Source organism: Brassica napus, chromosome A6 (assembly GCF_020379485.1).
Source record: "Brassica napus cultivar Da-Ae chromosome A6, Da-Ae, whole genome shotgun sequence".
Lineage (NCBI taxonomy): Eukaryota > Viridiplantae > Streptophyta > Magnoliopsida > Brassicales > Brassicaceae > Brassica > Brassica napus.
The window spans coordinates 11565635-11582505 of NC_063439.1; the positions used below are offsets into that span (position 1 = coordinate 11565635).

Genomic DNA, 16871 nt, shown 5'->3' on the forward strand with positions numbered 1-16871 from the left:
TTTCAAATAATTTCTTATGAAGTCTCAATGGTAGATGATTAAACACAAAATCACAGAAATACTGAATAGATTTTAGAATCCATCAACTTAAAATAATTTAAAATTTTAAAATTTGATTTATTGCAAAAAAAATAATTAAGTGATTTTAAATCACTGATTTAATAACGGCCCCTAAAAAGAATATTTTCTTCGAAATAACAGTGAATTTGACCGGGTTAATTAATAATCAAAATATGAAAATCGTATGACAAATGTAAGTGGGTTATGTGTGACCACTGTGTTATGTTGCTTAAAATGTTTATGATTAATATTTCAAAAAGACATTTATTTCATTAATGAGGACTCTAGGATTGGTTTAAATTTGAGTGGCAATAAAAATATGTTAATAAGGTTTTATTTGTAATTATCTTTTCTTATTATTCCTAGACTCACCTACAATAGAAACTCTATAAATTAATATTTAATAAACTAATAAATACAAAAAAATAATAAATTGTATATGTCCTAGGTTTGGTTAGTGTAAAATATGATACAATTCAATAATACAGTAACAAATTAATTTTTTGAAAACATAATATAAATATATGGTTCCAGTATAAATTTAAATAATAATTATTATATATGTTATATAAATATAAATAATATATAAACATAAAATTTCCCCTTGTTTTTATTCACTGTGATATCTTTGTATTTTTAATATTCCAAGACATATCAATGTTATTTTGTCATTTTACATTTAAAATGCATTTACATTTATGGTATATACCAAATACTTAAATAAGAACAATATAAAATTTTAATCTATAAAACTTAATCAATTCATATATCGTAAAACTAAGCATCCTTCTCTTTTTTACATAATACACACTTTAATAAATATATAAATAAAAAAGAAAAAAATTCTGTATATATTAATAAAATATAAAAAATTCTAACATTATTAATTTATAGAGTTTTTATTCTATATATATTTTACAAGATTAGGAATAGAAAAGGTGGCTGTTGACTATTTTCAAGAACTCTTCTCTACCTCTCTGTCCAGAGATATGGACGCATATCTTCGCTACATAAAACATAAGTTTCAGTGCCCACAAACGACATTCTTACAGCTGAACCATTGGAACATAAAATCAAGAAAGCTCTGTTTGATATTAATCTGGATAAGGCCCGAGGCCCGGATAGTATGACGACTAGACTCTTTCAAAGGTTTTGGCATGTTATGCACAAAGATATCATTCGACTAGTGAAAGATTACTTTATTGATGGGAGATTTAACCCGAGACTTAACCAAAACAACATTTGCCTGATCCCAAAGAAAGAAAAACCAAGACAGATGTCTAAGTTTAGACCTAGACTCTGCAACGTCAGTTACAAGATCATCTCAAAACTGTTATCTAAACCATTCAAAAGGTTTCTGCCTGACCTGATTTCAGGGGCCAAATCTGATATTGTGGCTTGACAGTTGTTCACAGACAATATCCTACTAGCACAAGAGAATTTTCATGCTTTCCGGACAAGCAACCGAGCTAGAGAAGCTACATAGCCATCAAGACGAACATGAGTAAAGCGTATGACAAGTAGAATGGAGCTTTATTCGGGCCTTAGTGCTACGTTTAGGGTTTGCGGAAAAGTTGGTTAATCTTTTGATGTTTTACATTACACCGGTTTCTTCTCAGGTTATCAATGGAAAACCCATGGGTAAAATTACCCCCACGAGAGGGTTGAGGTAGCGTGATCCATTATCCCTTTTCCTCTTCATATTGTGCACTGAAGCTCTGATCTCTCTCCTTAAATGAGCGGAGGAAGAGAAGCGCATTTTGGAATTACGAGTTGCCCCAACCAGCCCCCGGATTTCACACCTCCTCTTTGCGGATGATAGCCTCTTCTTCTGCAATGCAGAAGTGAGACAGTACAAGGAAATTTTAGACATTTTGGATTCCTTTGGAAAGTCTTAGGGACAAAGACTTAATGCGGCTAAGTCCTCCATCATTTTGGAAATAAAGTTGATTTTAGCGTTAAACAAAGTATCAAAGGCGTTCTTGGATTACTACTGAAGGAGGGATGTGAAAATATCTAGAACTCCCAGAACAAATTTGTGGTTCTTAGATGAAAGTCTTCTCCTACGTACAAGATCACCTCAATGGATGCGTTTCTTCCTGGTCGGCTGGATTCCTCTCGAAAGGGGGTAAAGAGGTTCAAATAAAATCAGTGGTGCAAGCTGTGCCGACATTTAGTATGTCGTGCTACTTGCTTCCACAAGGCATAGGGGAGAAACTAAAAAGCGCAATCTCAAAATTTTGGTGGAACTCGAGTCAAAAGAACTGAGGTTACATTGGACTGCATGGGACAAGATTTTGTTCCGCATGATCAGAGTGGACTCGGCTTTTTAACATAATTTTAATGTTGCTTTATTAGGAAAACAACTTTGGAGATTGATCCAGTTCCCTACCTCCCTTCTCGCCCAAGTCTTAAGAAGACGATACTATAATCATCAAGCCCTTTGAAGGATCGCAAGGTTTACTCACCTTCCTATGGCTGGCTTAGTATTATGGCAGCAAAAACCGTTTCTAAAATCGGGCCTAAAAAAACTATCGGAGCAGGCCTCAACACATGTGTTTGTACCGAACCTTGGATCCCATATATTGACGCTCGGCCTCCAAGACCGTCGGATCTTACTTTCAGACATCCAAAACTCTTTGTTCATTCCTTCATTAGGCGTGATACAAAGGATTTTGATACTAATTTTTTATTTCAGTACTTCCACCCCGAGAATATCATGCTTAACCTCAAACTACGACCAAGCAACACATGGTCCATGGACGGGTATGCATGGAAGTCGGACACTTACTCTATAAATTCAAGATATAACGTGTGTGACTTAGAAGTTCAGGTTGTACAACCAAATATCAATAGTTTACAGCCATGTGTGGAATACTCCTGCTCCTAGAAAAATGACACATTTCATGTGGCATGTTTTGACATGATGTATTGCGACGACATAAATATTTGCTTATAGACACTTGGGCACTGATAGGAGCTGTCCTAGATGCGGTGACCCTGATGAAATCATTAACCATCTTGTTTTTGAATGTCCCCCGCCCTACAGGTGTGAGATTTATCGAACCATCTGTCCCTTCCGGGTTACTTCCCGAGTATCTCTGTTTATCCAAACATGAATTTCCATATTTGGAAGAAGAAAAACGTGGCCGATGTGGAATCACTTATTGAAACATTCCCATAGATCTTATAGTACTTTTGGAAGGCATGTAATGATAAAGTTTTAAATGGAAATTATGTATCACAAGTTGACACCCTTCAGCTAACTTCCATTGAAGTCAAATGCTGGAGAAAAGCTAGCTTACCCGACGATGGAGAGAAATAGGGAGCACATATTTCTCCTTCAACTCGCTCGACTCCCCCTGTGCACCCTCAATGTCCTACCTGTCAAATCGATGCGTCATGGATTGATAATGGCATCGAAAATGGCACGGTCAGTGATCTAGGGTGGTTCTACAATGATCAAATGAGAGTCAAGAGATTTGGACTTCAAAGGTGCCGGAAAAACCTATAAGCGCTCCACGCTGAGTTGGAAGGACTCATATGGGCGATTTCATGTTACATTGCACCATGATTCATATGGAGACAGATTGTTCCGACCTGGTGGACATGATTGCAAACCCTGCCGAATGGCCGGCATTTTCCTCCGAGCTAGTCTAAGAGCATCTCCAACCCCACTCTATTTTTTAATCTAAAATAGAGTTTAGAGTAAAAAATGCTCCAATGGTACTCTATTTCTCACTCTATTATAGAGTGAGAAATAAGTTTACTCCAAATATAGAGTAATTTGTTTTTTTTTTTCATCACTCTATTTTCTACTCAAAAATAGAGTACCATTGAAGCAAATTCAAACTCTATTATAGAGTTACTCTATTTTAGAGTAAAAAATAGAGTAAGCCATTGGAGATGGTCTAAGTACGACATATACGAGCCAAATTTTTAGAGTTCAACATTTCCCGTATACCTAGAAAAATGAATTTACATGCAGATTCTCTCGCCAAGGATGCGAGAAGTAGCGGTGTCCTCTTTTCCCATATAGATCAGACCCATCCGGATAGAGCATATCTTCAGAACGACTCAAACCCGCTTACCACTTGATCTTAGAAGATGGGCGTCGACCAAAAAAAATACTTTACAAAATTAATGAAACACATCAAGCTTCCAAACCTATATGATATCAAAACCATCATTTTAGCTGCCATCTACATTTCAAAACGGCTTCATCAAACACATCCCCTATTTCAACCAATGAACAACTCACCCTCAGAAATTAAACCTTGGTATCTCCGTTGAAATTCTAACCAAGAGTTTATTGAATTATTCCCGCACATTTTCAGGTGAAGTATCTTAGCATGAAGGCCTCATTAGTCCAATGATGGACTAAAGACATGCTTTACAAATGACCAGTTCACCCAAACATAATCCAAAATATTTTTACTTCATCATCTCCTTAAACCAGTTCCATTTCCTGGCATGTCAGTTGGGGCACCTATACACTTTTGTATTAAATTATGTTGTTTCGAAGTTTCATTTGTCTGTTTCTGCTATTCGCAAAATCTTTGTCACAAATTGCCTTTCTCATAATTAACTCTACACTCAAAACCTTGAAAATCATATACTCCGATGTTTGGAGTTCCCCAATCCCATCTCAAGAAAAATACGAATATTACATCATCCTAATAGACCATTACACCCGATATTTTTTGTTGTATCCACTTCAAAAAATCACAGGTTCGTGAGACATTCATCACGGGTTGAGAAGCAGTTTTAGAGACAAATAACGCTATACTCTAATAATGGTGGCGATGTTATTGCGTTCTGGTCCTTCCAAACAGAACAAGGCATCGCTCATCTTACAACACCTCCACACACTCCCGAGCACAATGGGCTTGCAGAGTGTAAAGACATGGATGTTGTTGAAACTGATATGACACTCCTATCACAAGCGTATGTACCAAATAGTTTCCAAACTTATGCTTTGGCCACAACAATCTATCTCATCAACAGATTACCAATGCATATGCTATCAATGGAGATTCCATACCAAAAGATGTTTCAACGACCACCTAACTATCATAATCTCAAGATATTAAGATGTATGTGCGTCCCAAGTGTGTTTCTTGGATATTCACTTATTAAAAGTGCCTACCTACGCATGGATAGTGTTGCAAACCAACTATATGTCTCATGACATGTTTAGTTTGACGAAACCAGACTCCTTTTTCTGAAAAATACAACTTAATCTTCACAGATTTTAAACTCTGAAAAAAAAACATCATGAAATATGACTGTCGCACCTCATCCTCATAAAGCTCAGTCTCTGTCAGTACCTCAATCCACGGTGCCCCTGAGATAAGTTCTTCACATGTTGACGCATCCGGTGACGACATAAACACAAATAATGAGAAAGAGTTCAAAGATATGACCACCACTACTACCGACAAACAATAACCCATGTGCTATTCCTCTAAACCATATTTCTTTATTATCTAATACTGACCCAATCAAGCCATTTCAATTATACCAGCGACCCAAAACAAATTCCAAACAAATACCAATACAACCCAACAAACAATTTCATCGTCTTTAGCCTTTCAAAAGAAACAAAACAACAATAAAAGTCAGAACCACACAATATCCATAAACCAGAACCAACAACCATAAATCAAGCCTTGCGAGATGCAAGATGAAAAATGCATGTTCAGAGGAATTTAAAGCTAAAATGTAAAACAAAACATGAGATTTGGTTCATCCTTCACCGAATCAGAATGTGGTGGTCTGTCACTGATATTAACTACTAAATTGTTATTTGATGATACACTTGACATTTATAAAGCACGACTTGTGGCACGTGATGAAAATTAACAATACGAGGTTGATTTTTTTGAGATTTTCAGTCATGTTATAAAATCAACCACAATAAGAACCGTACCCATAATTGCAGAAAGCAAGGATTCACCACTCAAATAACTTGATTTAAATCTTATTTTCTTACAAGCAAAACTCATGGAAGAGGTCTACATGTCTTAACCTCTGGGTTTTGTTGACAAGAACCATCAACACTATGCTTGTCGTCTGAACAAAGCGATCTATGTCTTGAAACATTTGCCACAAGCCTGGTACCAAGAGTCGAAGCAATATTTGTTCTCTGCTGGATTTCACAACTGCAAGACAAGTGCATCATTATTCTTTCTCTGGCACTACTCTGACATTGTTTATATCAACGACATAATAGCCACCATTAGTAACATCGAGTTGATCTACAACATCATCACCTCCCTCAGTCACAAATTCTCTATAAACGATCTTGGTGATTTGCATTAATTTCTTGGAAAAGAAGTTACCTGAACAAATAAAGGACTTCACGTAATACAAGAGAAATACATTATTGATCTGTTCACAAGAAAAAATATGATTGATTCAAAACCAGCACGACATCGCTAGCAACCACTCCAACGCTCAGTCTTTCACCAGTGAGCATTTACATGATGCAACAATGCATATGGCTGTCATCGGCAGCCTTCAATATATTGCATGCACACTCAAAGATAAATCATATGTTGTGGACCGTATGTCCCAGTTTATGTATAAACCGACGGTGTGGATCACTAGACATCAGCAAAATGTGTTCTTCGGTACTTAGCAGGTACAACCACACATGGCATTTCTCCTAAGACGACAAATACATTTACTCTACATGCGTATTCAGACGCGGATTAGGTCGGTGATACTAACAATTTTGTTTCAACAAATACGTATGTGATATATTAGGAGGACATGTTATCTCTTGGTTTTCATAAAAACAAAAAAGAGTCTCTCACTCTTCTATGGAAGCAGAATATAGATTGGTTTCAAAGAAAACATACGAATATGAAGTAAGATGGATATGCTCACTTTTATTGGACCTTGGGATTCATATTCCACAAATCTTAGTGATATATTGCGGCAGCATTGGAGCTACTTACCTCTGCGCAATTTGATAGTTTACTCCATAGTAAAACATGTTGTTTTGAGCTACCATTTCATCAGAGAGAATATCCAGTCTGGCCAGCTACGGATAACATATCTACCAACAAAAGATAAGCTAGTAGATGCGTTTACAAAACCGTTACCAAAAACACTTTTTTAAGATACTTGTTTCAAGATTGGTGTTGACATGACATCTCTCTGTACTTATAATTATTTATTCTAATTACCCTATCAAGAGATTCAAGACTTATGTATATATACTTGACAAAGTTAATGAAACACAACAAGCTTCCAAACCTATAGTTGGGATATCATGGCTCTTTGTTTGTTGTTTTTTGGATATGGGTTATTGACAAGTTGAGAAGGAGTATAAAAGAAGCTTTCACGCACATGCAGCTATGTTCTTTCTCAACATGTTGGTTGTTGTTTATGTGTTTCTTGTTCACTATGATTTTATTTATTAATATCGTCTTCTGGATCTCTACAATATTTCTCGTCTTTAAAGATTTGAGTTCCACATTCCATCACTTAGATGGCCAGAGATAATCCATCATCTGTATTTCTCCTTCATTTTTTTCATATTTTATTGCCATTTCATGACAATTTGAACGTTTTAAATTACAAAATCTAATATTTGATATAACATTTTACAGAGACACTAACAAAGCATCATTGATGCAATTTCTTTCACACAAGTCAAACAAAGAAAGATACGACCGAAATCATTTTGTTTCCAGTAGATTTTCTTGATACTTTGTAAACAAGATTCTAGTAATAGAGTGAACCTGCAAAAATGGCAAGACACAGCAAATGTTAGAAGATAAACCAAGAAAGATATAGAATTGTAATAGAAATCATTATGTTAGAGAATATACCTTTCCACCAGTTTCCTCTAGATGCGTCCATCGAGTTGTTTCCACTAGCCTCATTGTTTCCTCCGGACTGAGCCTTGTTAACCTGAAATGATTAAACATTCTTGTCAAAGTCAAGTATCATCTATCTTTACCCTGAAATAATCAAATATTAAGTGATTATGTGCATCATTAGCAATACGAATATATATAATCAGGACTCACGGTATGGTAAGTATTGTTTCTTGTTGATCCAGAATAAACGTCTTGACCACCGTAGTAAAGAGACGAACTTAGATTGCAGGTTGCAGATTCTTGGCATTGGCCTGTGGAGAAACCACAAAACGGAGGAGATAACATATTCGTTAGACCAGCTGGATTCAGATTACTTTCTTGACTATTTCTTGACTAAAGAACTGTGAGCTCAAACAAAATTTGAAGAATATTTGATCCGTTCTTCGCATTATATAGCTATGTATTGAAGTTTGTTTATGATGGATAGAAAACAGAGTAAAAGAATTGGAATTTATTCTGATATAAATGCTAAAAACGGTATGAATTTTGCTTAGTTTCAAGAAAAATGAAGCAATTTGGACAATTCTTGATTCAAAAATGAATCAGAGGGTTTTCTGACAAAGCTTGGCTTAATGTAAAGAAAAAGGAACCATATTGATTCAAGAAGGGAGACAAGTCTTCTGAGGTTTAAGTAAACAGTTCTCAAAACAAAAACAGTTGGGGAACGACTTTTCCACTGACCTAGAGACCCATGTTTGGAGCTTAAGATCATGTTTCCTGTTGTTCCCTGAAATCTCGAAGAATAAAATTCAAGAACCAATCAGAAAAGGCAACAGAAACAACTATAAAAAAGAAGAAGAGATAAGAATAATAATAGAACCTTGGAGGGAGGAGGGAAAATGGAGCTGAAGTTGGAGGAGGAAGAAGGTTCCTTGGGGCCAAAGAGCTGATTAGTGAAGGAAGAAGAAGATGATGATCCGACTTTCCCTTTACCTTCCATTTCTACTTTCTGTTTCTTAAGAGTTAAGACTAATAAGTTTTTGAAGAGAAGAAATGTGTAGAGTAGATGATGAAGAACCAAGAAGAAGATAGTTTGATAAGGTGAGTAGCCACAACAAGATCAGTGGGTATATATAGACAGTGACAATGCTTGCTACTATAATCACATGACAAGTCAAAGAGAAACTAATCTTTAACCGCTTTAATACAGTTTAATGGTATTTTTTCTAGTCAAAATATTCTAGGATTTTTAACAAATCTTGTAGACATCTGTACTAAAAATCTCAAAGGAAAGAATATTTAGGACTTCTACATGTTTCCAACCTTTCTTGATCACAAATAGCCAAACAGAATTGTACTGGAGCTTCTTTCATCCCACTGATGTCGTAAAAAGAAGATTTTCACGTCGGGAAGATTTTCACGTCATTATCAAAAGATCTCTCACCAGTAATGTCACGTTTATAAAGAATGGTCAAATAGCTTTGATCCCATGCTAAACATGTTCTCCTTGTCTCGTCAAGTAGATGCCATAATGTTTACTTATATTTCTTGTTTTTTTTAACAATATGGTAAAGGATAAAAAGAATAATATCACATAATATTCGAGATACTCGTAATGGATTTGGTCATGTGCGGTGAACCAATCAACATGGCACTTACTTAATGTGCGGCATATGGGAAACAAAAAAAACGTGAGCGGCAGGATTCAAACCTGCGCGGGCAAAGCCCACATGATTTCTAGTCATGCCCGATAACCACTCCGGCTCGCCCACGAGGACAATAACAGGAAACCTCATCTACTTAATCAACAATAATAAATCTCTACCAAATTGTTGATGAAGAAATAATAAAAAGAGGACCCTTCCACAACCTGAGAGGCCAGTAAGAGAAATCTGGAGAACTTATCAGCATAGAATCTTATCTAGAAAAAGATAGATTGTTTGACAAAAAAAATTGGTCTTTGACTAATAGTATGAAGCATCAGAACAAGCATCTGAGTCCTCTCTCTAAGAGTATTTTTGTTGTGATGTAACACTTCAGTTATCTATTGACTTTCATTTTTTCTCTCCATTTGCTCAGATCTGGTTATTATTCTTCAAGAGAATTCTGGATCTTGATCAAGATATACTTCCCCTGTTACTATTGCTCAGAGCCTGCACAATGCACACAAAGTCATGAATTACTGTCGCAAACCCTTCCCATGTTTCATTATGCATTACAAGATTCGAACTGATCAACAATAAGATATGATTTAAGTGCCAAAAGATTAAAATTTCATAAGTGGAGAGACCACAAATTAAGAGAACAAAAAACTGAGATGGAAGAGTTTAGAGTGGTTTGTGCATAGACAACTCAACATCTACCAAAAATCTCTTCAGGGGGATCATAAGCATGTTTCTCAGGGAACAACTCCTCGAAATCTTTCTTCACTTTGTTTCTCAAAAGCGGATGCGGCAAAAGGCCCTTCAACAGAACCCTAAAAGGCAACTCTTCGGGGGGATCAGGAGACTTCAACATGTCTTCATACACATTCATGGCATCAGCGGGACATCCATCTCTGAGAAATCCTCTGATAACCTCAGTGTAAGTCTGAGAATCCGGAAAGAGGTTCTCTTTCTTCATTTTCTCCCACAAGCCCATCGCTTCATCCATTCTTTTACTCTTAGCTAGAGATACTATAAGGTCCTTGTACATAAACACATCCGGTTGGTACCATTCCTGTTTCTGGATCACCTCGAACATCTGTATGTTCAAGAAGCCAATCATCAACAACATAATAGGAATAGACACCAACTACAAGAATATGCTCTGCATAGACATTTCGTCGAACAGTTCATGTGCACTTCCATAAAACTTTACATCTAAGCAAAATTCTCTCGGACAGCGACAATGAGGAGATACACAGATCGTAGTGCTCAACAAATCACCAAAAAAAAAAGAAAGCACCAACATGAAACCAAGCTAAAAGCAGCGCAACTAAAGATAAGCTGAAAACGAAGAAGGTGAAGAAATGACCTTGATAGCAAGCGCAGTCTCTTCTTGTCGTTCAAGCTCGCCGATAACAGCTAACATGTCAAGCTTCAACAATCTGAAAACATGGGTCTTTACAAACTTCTCGAGCTTCTCGTCGTCTTCCTTCAACCTCTTGAGACCCAGGATGACGAAAAGGGCCTCTTTTCCGATCAGCTTCTTACCTCTCCAGAGAGGACCCCTTGGCCTCCCGTCGTGGAACTGGGCGACGAACACCGTGGAGGGTTTCGGCGGAGTGTAGGGTTTTAGATTTAAGAAGGAGATCCGATGTATTGAAGGATTTCTAGTTAGGGTTTGGAAGAAAATCGAAGCGAAAGTTGGGAGTTTTCGCGACAAGACGCGAATTGCAGCCATCTCTCTCTGGTTGTGGTGAAATTGTGCAACTTTGTGGTATCGCATACCACCATAAACATACAACGGTAGAGAAACTGGCAAAACGTCGACGTTTTTTAGTACTGTTTGGTTAATTTAATTGCTCCATAGGTTGTACAAAAAATGTTATGGGCCATTAAAAATAATTTATGGGCCAACATATATATATTTGTTTTGATTAATATGTTTACTAATATTAAATTAAAAAAATTATGCTGGTTGGATTTTTTAAAAGAGCAATTTTGCGAGAAAATTACACAATAACTTAAAAATTTGCAAATATGAAAAAGCACATGGAAACATGGTTGTTAGAGCAACTGTCCGGGAGTATTTTACTATATGCTCCTTTCCTTAATTAGGTAGTCTAAATTTTAATAGAGAAATTCTCTAGGATAACTATTTTTTAAGTTTTTACAATCTATTTTATCCCCTTTTTTTTTTGTTAAAGAAATTGATTGTCGTTTTACCTATTCTAACTGAAATTATTAGTTTAAAACCATTGACAGAAATTATTGGACGAAGATGCATTTTCAAATACAAAACTTCCAGTTCAGAATGGAGAAAGAAAGGATAAACATATGCGAAATTCAACGTCAAGCTCATAAGGATAACTTGTGCGTCAAATAAGACCAACCTGATCATCATGCATTATAAGAATGGATCATCATGCATTGATAGTTTCTTACATCAAAACATATTTAATGTTTATTAAGATCCAAAAAGTTCAGTTTCTCTCTCTAGTCGACAAACGAAAGGTCCTCAGTAGCTCCGGCGCTGATCGGCGCGTCCAGCCGCCCGAGGCCTCCTCCTTCTCTCCTTTGTTTTCATCTTTGCTTCCCGGTCATTTACCCTATGCTTTCGCCTTGTTCTGGCCTCTGGTCAATCGCGTCTCTGTCATTAAGCAACCGTGCACGAGGGCTGTCGATGATGGTGAAGACTTGAATTGTTTGGAGCTGTAACACAGTGGCATGTAGGGACTCTGATAGGCGGAGTCGGCTTTTTACGGCTGAGAGAGGATTGTGTTTTCCTTTTAGATCCTCTCTCACGATCTCCTTGCTCGTGGTGATGTGCTGGTACGCTCTCTGGTGGTGCTGCGAAGTCTCTACTCGTGTTGTGGAGCTTCTGTAGCTATGTCCGGTGAGGCGTGTGACTTCATCGATTGGAATCGGGAACCCTTACGGGTCGCCGGGGTTCTCCTCCTCTTTGGCGGACTCGAAGTCAGCTTCGGTGGTGGTTTACTTCGAAGGCGAGTCGAGGTCGGGTATGCAGGCGAAGTTGATGGTACCTGACCGTTCCGGTTCGTGTAGGCGTGCTGGCCGGAGTCCTACATAGTCGTCTATGGATGTTTCAAGCTCTGTTTCAGTGCTCCACTTGCCTTTCTAGCATCATTTTCATGTCACCATTTCAAGTATCTGAAACTCTTCCATATTAGTCGTCTGGCGCTTCATGGATATATATGGTTATAAGTATGGTGGAGTTCATCGGGAGCCAGCTACTCCGGAGACGACACGAGAAGCCTCGGCATCCGAGGCAAAAAAGAGAACTTCACTTTCGACCGATTTTAAAGAATTTTGAAAACGAACTAGCGGAATGTGTCAGGTTTAGTGGGCGGGCGAAGCTAGCTTTGTATTAGTTTGACTTTGAAAATTTTGTTCAAAACCTACTTGTAACCGGATTTAAAAATTCCCGTTTTTATGGGATGAGATATATATATATATATATATTTTAAAGGCATATTTATCTTTCTTATGACCGTTTTGATATGTAGCAAGAAAAATTAATGCAAAGAAAAGGCTAACAGTTAATTTTATTCCAATGTTAAGAAGTAGAGTAGGTAGAAAAAACTGAAACATCATAAACAATCAACATAGCATGAGCAGTAAAGAATGTTTCATAATCGACGATTACATATGAAGACATAAAACTGAGTCTGACTCACCAGTTTGCGGCGTAAACAACGATGGGGCTTCTCACAAAGTGGAATCCATCAGACCAGATCAGTTGTGAAGACGCAACAAGTTCTCCACCTCCGAGACCTTTGCCTGAAACGGTCACCGTGAAAGACTTCTTCTCGTGCTTCGACTTTAAAGAAAATTCGTCGGGAATGACCTCGACGTTGAGCTTAGATCCCACTACTTTCGCTTTGTAGGTAGTGTTAGACGTTCCAACGTTAGTGACTGTCCGACGGAAGGTCACTTTGAATGGTTTTGTCGCCGGGACTTGAGCAGTCATGGAAGGATAATTTAGGTTTCGAGGTAAAGATTTAGACTGTGCTTTAGTGCAAGTGCGGCTTTCACCGGAGATAAGCCTTAAGTTCTTTCCAGTGTAGTTCAAGCCGCAGAGAAAAGCGATGTAGTCTGACTTACTAGCTTCATAGACCAGTCCAGGATGAACTGCGGCTAACGGATTGACATGGCCTGCTCCGGATGCAAACTCAGGCATCAAAGTAGATGCATTCACTGGCCAAGCTGTAAGAAACCACAAAACAAAGTATTCTAAATATTTCTTGTGACACAAGGAAGGTATGGTTCCAAGACAAACCAACAGAGTATTTTCAAAAAAAAAGAGTGGAATTTATAGAGTACTTACCGGTAGTCATGATGGCGGATTGGATCATGGACGGAGACCAGCGAGGGTGAAATGTTTTGATGTAGGCGGCAACACCAGCAACGTGTGGACAAGACATTGAAGTTCCACTAAGAATAGAGTACTTCAGATGTCTTGTATCTGCAATACTTGGTGGAACAGAAGGAGAATAAGCAGCGATGATCTCCGTTCCCGGCGCTGTTATATCCGGCTGCAGTTCAAATTCAGGGTTCAATCAGACACAGAACTGTGGGAAAGACTGATATGAGTTATTTACATAATCAAAGTTTCTACACATACCTTCAAAATATCTGGAATGATTGGGTTAGGGCCTCGAGAAGAATATGAAGCAATGACAGGAGCTTTCTGGTTGAAGATTGTCTCACTTTTCAAAACAGCAGCTATGGGGTTTCTGAACCAACAAAAAAAAAATTTGAGCATTTGAGAGGGAGAGTTTTTATGATATTAATGAAACAAAGAGATGAGCTTTACTTTGTGGAATTAATATACGAGAGGACAACGTCATAGGCGGGTCCGGATAGAGCAGTGACTGGGAAAGAGAAGACCAAGGCAGTGTCTGTTCTTCTGCTCCTAGCAATGGATGCTACGGCTCCCATATATTTAGCTTCTTCCACGTTTTGAACGGAATCGCACAGCACAATCTTCCCGCTGACAAGTTTCCTGTCTAGACATCCTGGTGAGCAGAACCTGAAACCACAATTAACATTTTAGCCCGCTATGTGAAGAGCAAAATTTGTATGAAGAATAGATGTTTCTTGGGAAAGAAGTTACGCAGCGGAAGCAGCATCGCAGTTACTTGAAGCTGTTTTACCGTACACTACAGGGTACTTAGTTCCCTTAAGATCAAACGAGTTTACGGATCTTCCCTGTTTTGCAACAAGCAACAATGTTAAAAGAGGATAAGAAATGTGTTAAACCAACAAAGGTTTGTTTCTTGGTACTCACGACAACTGTCTTGCCGTCTCCAAGAACAGCTTTAGTGACGAAAGCGCGGTTCGTGTTACTAGCACCGACGGTGAATATCCACGGTGCAACGCTTGTGACCGTACTAAGTTCTGGACCACTGTTTCCAGCGGCATTCACTGTAAGGATTCCCTTGGCCATGGCATGGAAAGCCCCAATTGCGATAGTATCCTCATGGAATGGCAAACCCTTATCGTCACCGATGGAGATGGTGATGAGGTCCACGTTGTCCCCAATCGCATCATCAAATGCGGATAGAATTCCGTCAGTAGTGCACCCTTTGATACAAGGATCACATACTTTGTAAACCGCTATTCTTGCCGCTGGAACGCCACCTCTCGCGGTTCCATTGGCTAGTCCGTAAAAGCTCACATCCTTAACAGCGTTTCCAGCTGCCGTAGAAGCTGTGTGTGATCCATGTCCCATGTTGTCTATCGCTGAGTGAGGAACCCCCTTTATTCTGGGTGTGTAGTTCCTAGCACCAATAACCTTGCTGTATACAACAACCACATCATCCACATTCAAACTATAATATTGACAAATCTAACAATTTAAATAGTATGATGAATTTGAGTAATTTTATACTTGTTGCAAGAAAAGTGTTTGCTCCCTTGGCAAACTCCTTTCCATTTCTTAGGAGGAGGGCCAAAGCCTTTGTCACTGAAGCTGTCGGATAAAGGGTTGATTCCACTGTCCATGACACCAATGATCGTATCGCTCTCGATGCTAGGGTTTCGCTTTGCCCTTTTGCCTTTCTTGAGACCCACGAAATCCCACGACGCCGTCGTTTGAAGTTTCAGTGTTTTGCTAGGGAACACGGATACAACGTCTTCCGTATCTAAGAATATGAATACAAAGACACGTTATACTTTCACAAAATAATTAATACACACAAAGATTAATTAGTTACTAAACGTTAGAATAGTTATTGTGAAATCTTTGTCCCAAAAAAAAAAAAGTTATTGTGAAACCAAAAAGAGGAGACAAATAGTAATTTGAATCTCAATACATATTTTTGAAAATTCCAGTTAAATATTAATTTTAACACTTACTTGCTAGTATCTGTCTTTCGGATTCGGTTAGCCAGGCCGCAAATCCGTTGAAACTTCTTTTATAATTCCTAACCAATCGACTTTCGATTGAACTACAGACAAATATATTATATGTTGTAAAAATATATCGGTGGGATCATTTGATCCATTTTAACTCCCATAAATATAAACTTAGTCGAGCTTTAGTTACGATCGATATATATACAAAATGAAACATTAATATGGAAAGAATTTAATCAGGATTGATCTATGGAATATTAATTGATCGTACCTCTCTCCGGTGGCTTCTTGAAGAATACTAGTGTGATGGGACATTGGCATGTAGTCAACACGAGCAGGAAGTGCTCCCATGTATACTATATACACCTACAAAGATCATCATAGTTTGTCATATAAGTCAATAATTAAAACCAAGGATGATTTCTGCACTTACCTGTTTATCTTGATCATTTTTGGCTGCTGAGGTGCAACTCACAAACAAGACAAAGAGACATGAGAGGAGACAATAGGAGCCTGCAGGTTTTGCCATTTTCTATTGATTTAGTAAAATAAAAATATATGAGAAAGAGAGAATGTAACGATCATTTATAGGGAGAGATTATGTACGGGGTCTAAGAACGTAAACAAATCCTTAGAATGTTCTTTAAATGTTGAAATATTTATGGCAATGCAGTGCACTTTCCATATTAATGTATTAGATTGAAACGTTTATTTGTTACCGTTTCTTAGTCCACTATTTTTCATATGGACTAGTATTAAATAGAAAGAAGCATAATTTGACTTGATATATAGATAAATAAATAAATAAAAATTCTTACTGATTAATGACAACTAAAATCGACTAAACACCATTTGAAACGAATGTTTTTGGAAAGTTGATTGATTTTTTTTTTGTCACGTGTATAACGTAATGTTGTACAAAATTATTTGGCAATTGTATAGCCATATGGGA

General features: G+C 37.6%; 3 protein-coding genes, 1 non-coding gene and 1 pseudogene across 6 annotated transcripts; all 5 read right to left on the bottom strand.

The window, feature by feature from the left end:
- Positions 1 to 7570: 7570 nt before the first annotated feature.
- On the bottom strand, positions 7571 to 9244 carry LOC106351690. Its single transcript, XM_013791452.3, has 5 exons — positions 8776 to 9244; positions 8637 to 8682; positions 8106 to 8206; positions 7905 to 7986; positions 7571 to 7814 (listed from the first exon to the last, which is right to left on the bottom strand). The coding sequence occupies exons 1-5, from the start codon at positions 8893 to 8895 to the stop codon at positions 7798 to 7800; spliced, it is 366 nt and encodes a 121-aa protein (XP_013646906.1). The 5' UTR covers positions 8896 to 9244; the 3' UTR covers positions 7571 to 7797.
- A 341-nt stretch (positions 9245 to 9585) lies between these two features.
- TRNAS-AGA lies at positions 9586 to 9667 on the bottom strand. Its single transcript has one exon. It is a non-coding gene; the product is annotated as a tRNA-Ser (tRNA).
- A 110-nt stretch (positions 9668 to 9777) lies between these two features.
- Positions 9778 to 11361, bottom strand: LOC106347557 (protein THYLAKOID ASSEMBLY 8-like, chloroplastic). Of its 3 annotated transcripts, none has more exons than XM_013787126.3 (3): positions 10911 to 11359; positions 10259 to 10637; positions 9778 to 10048 (listed from the first exon to the last, which is right to left on the bottom strand). In XM_013787126.3, the coding sequence occupies exons 1-3, from the start codon at positions 11322 to 11324 to the stop codon at positions 10035 to 10037; spliced, it is 807 nt and encodes a 268-aa protein (XP_013642580.3). In that variant the 5' UTR covers positions 11325 to 11359; the 3' UTR covers positions 9778 to 10034. The 3 variants fall into 3 exon arrangements, with proteins under 3 accessions (XP_013642580.3, XP_022543167.2, XP_013642581.3); XM_022687446.2 differs by having other exon boundaries at positions 10252 to 10637; XM_013787127.3 differs by lacking the exon at positions 9778 to 10048 and having other exon boundaries at positions 10075 to 10637; positions 10911 to 11361.
- Positions 11362 to 11574: 213 nt separating this feature from the next.
- On the bottom strand, positions 11575 to 14034 carry LOC125575729 (subtilisin-like protease SBT4.5). The gene has a single exon (XM_048734772.1). It carries the CDS (start codon positions 13737 to 13739, stop codon positions 13233 to 13235), a length of 507 nt encoding a protein of 168 aa, XP_048590729.1. The 5' UTR covers positions 13740 to 14034; the 3' UTR covers positions 11575 to 13232.
- Positions 14035 to 14064: 30 nt separating this feature from the next.
- On the bottom strand, positions 14065 to 16448 carry LOC106351689 (annotated as a pseudogene).
- Positions 16449 to 16871: the final 423 nt, after the last annotated feature.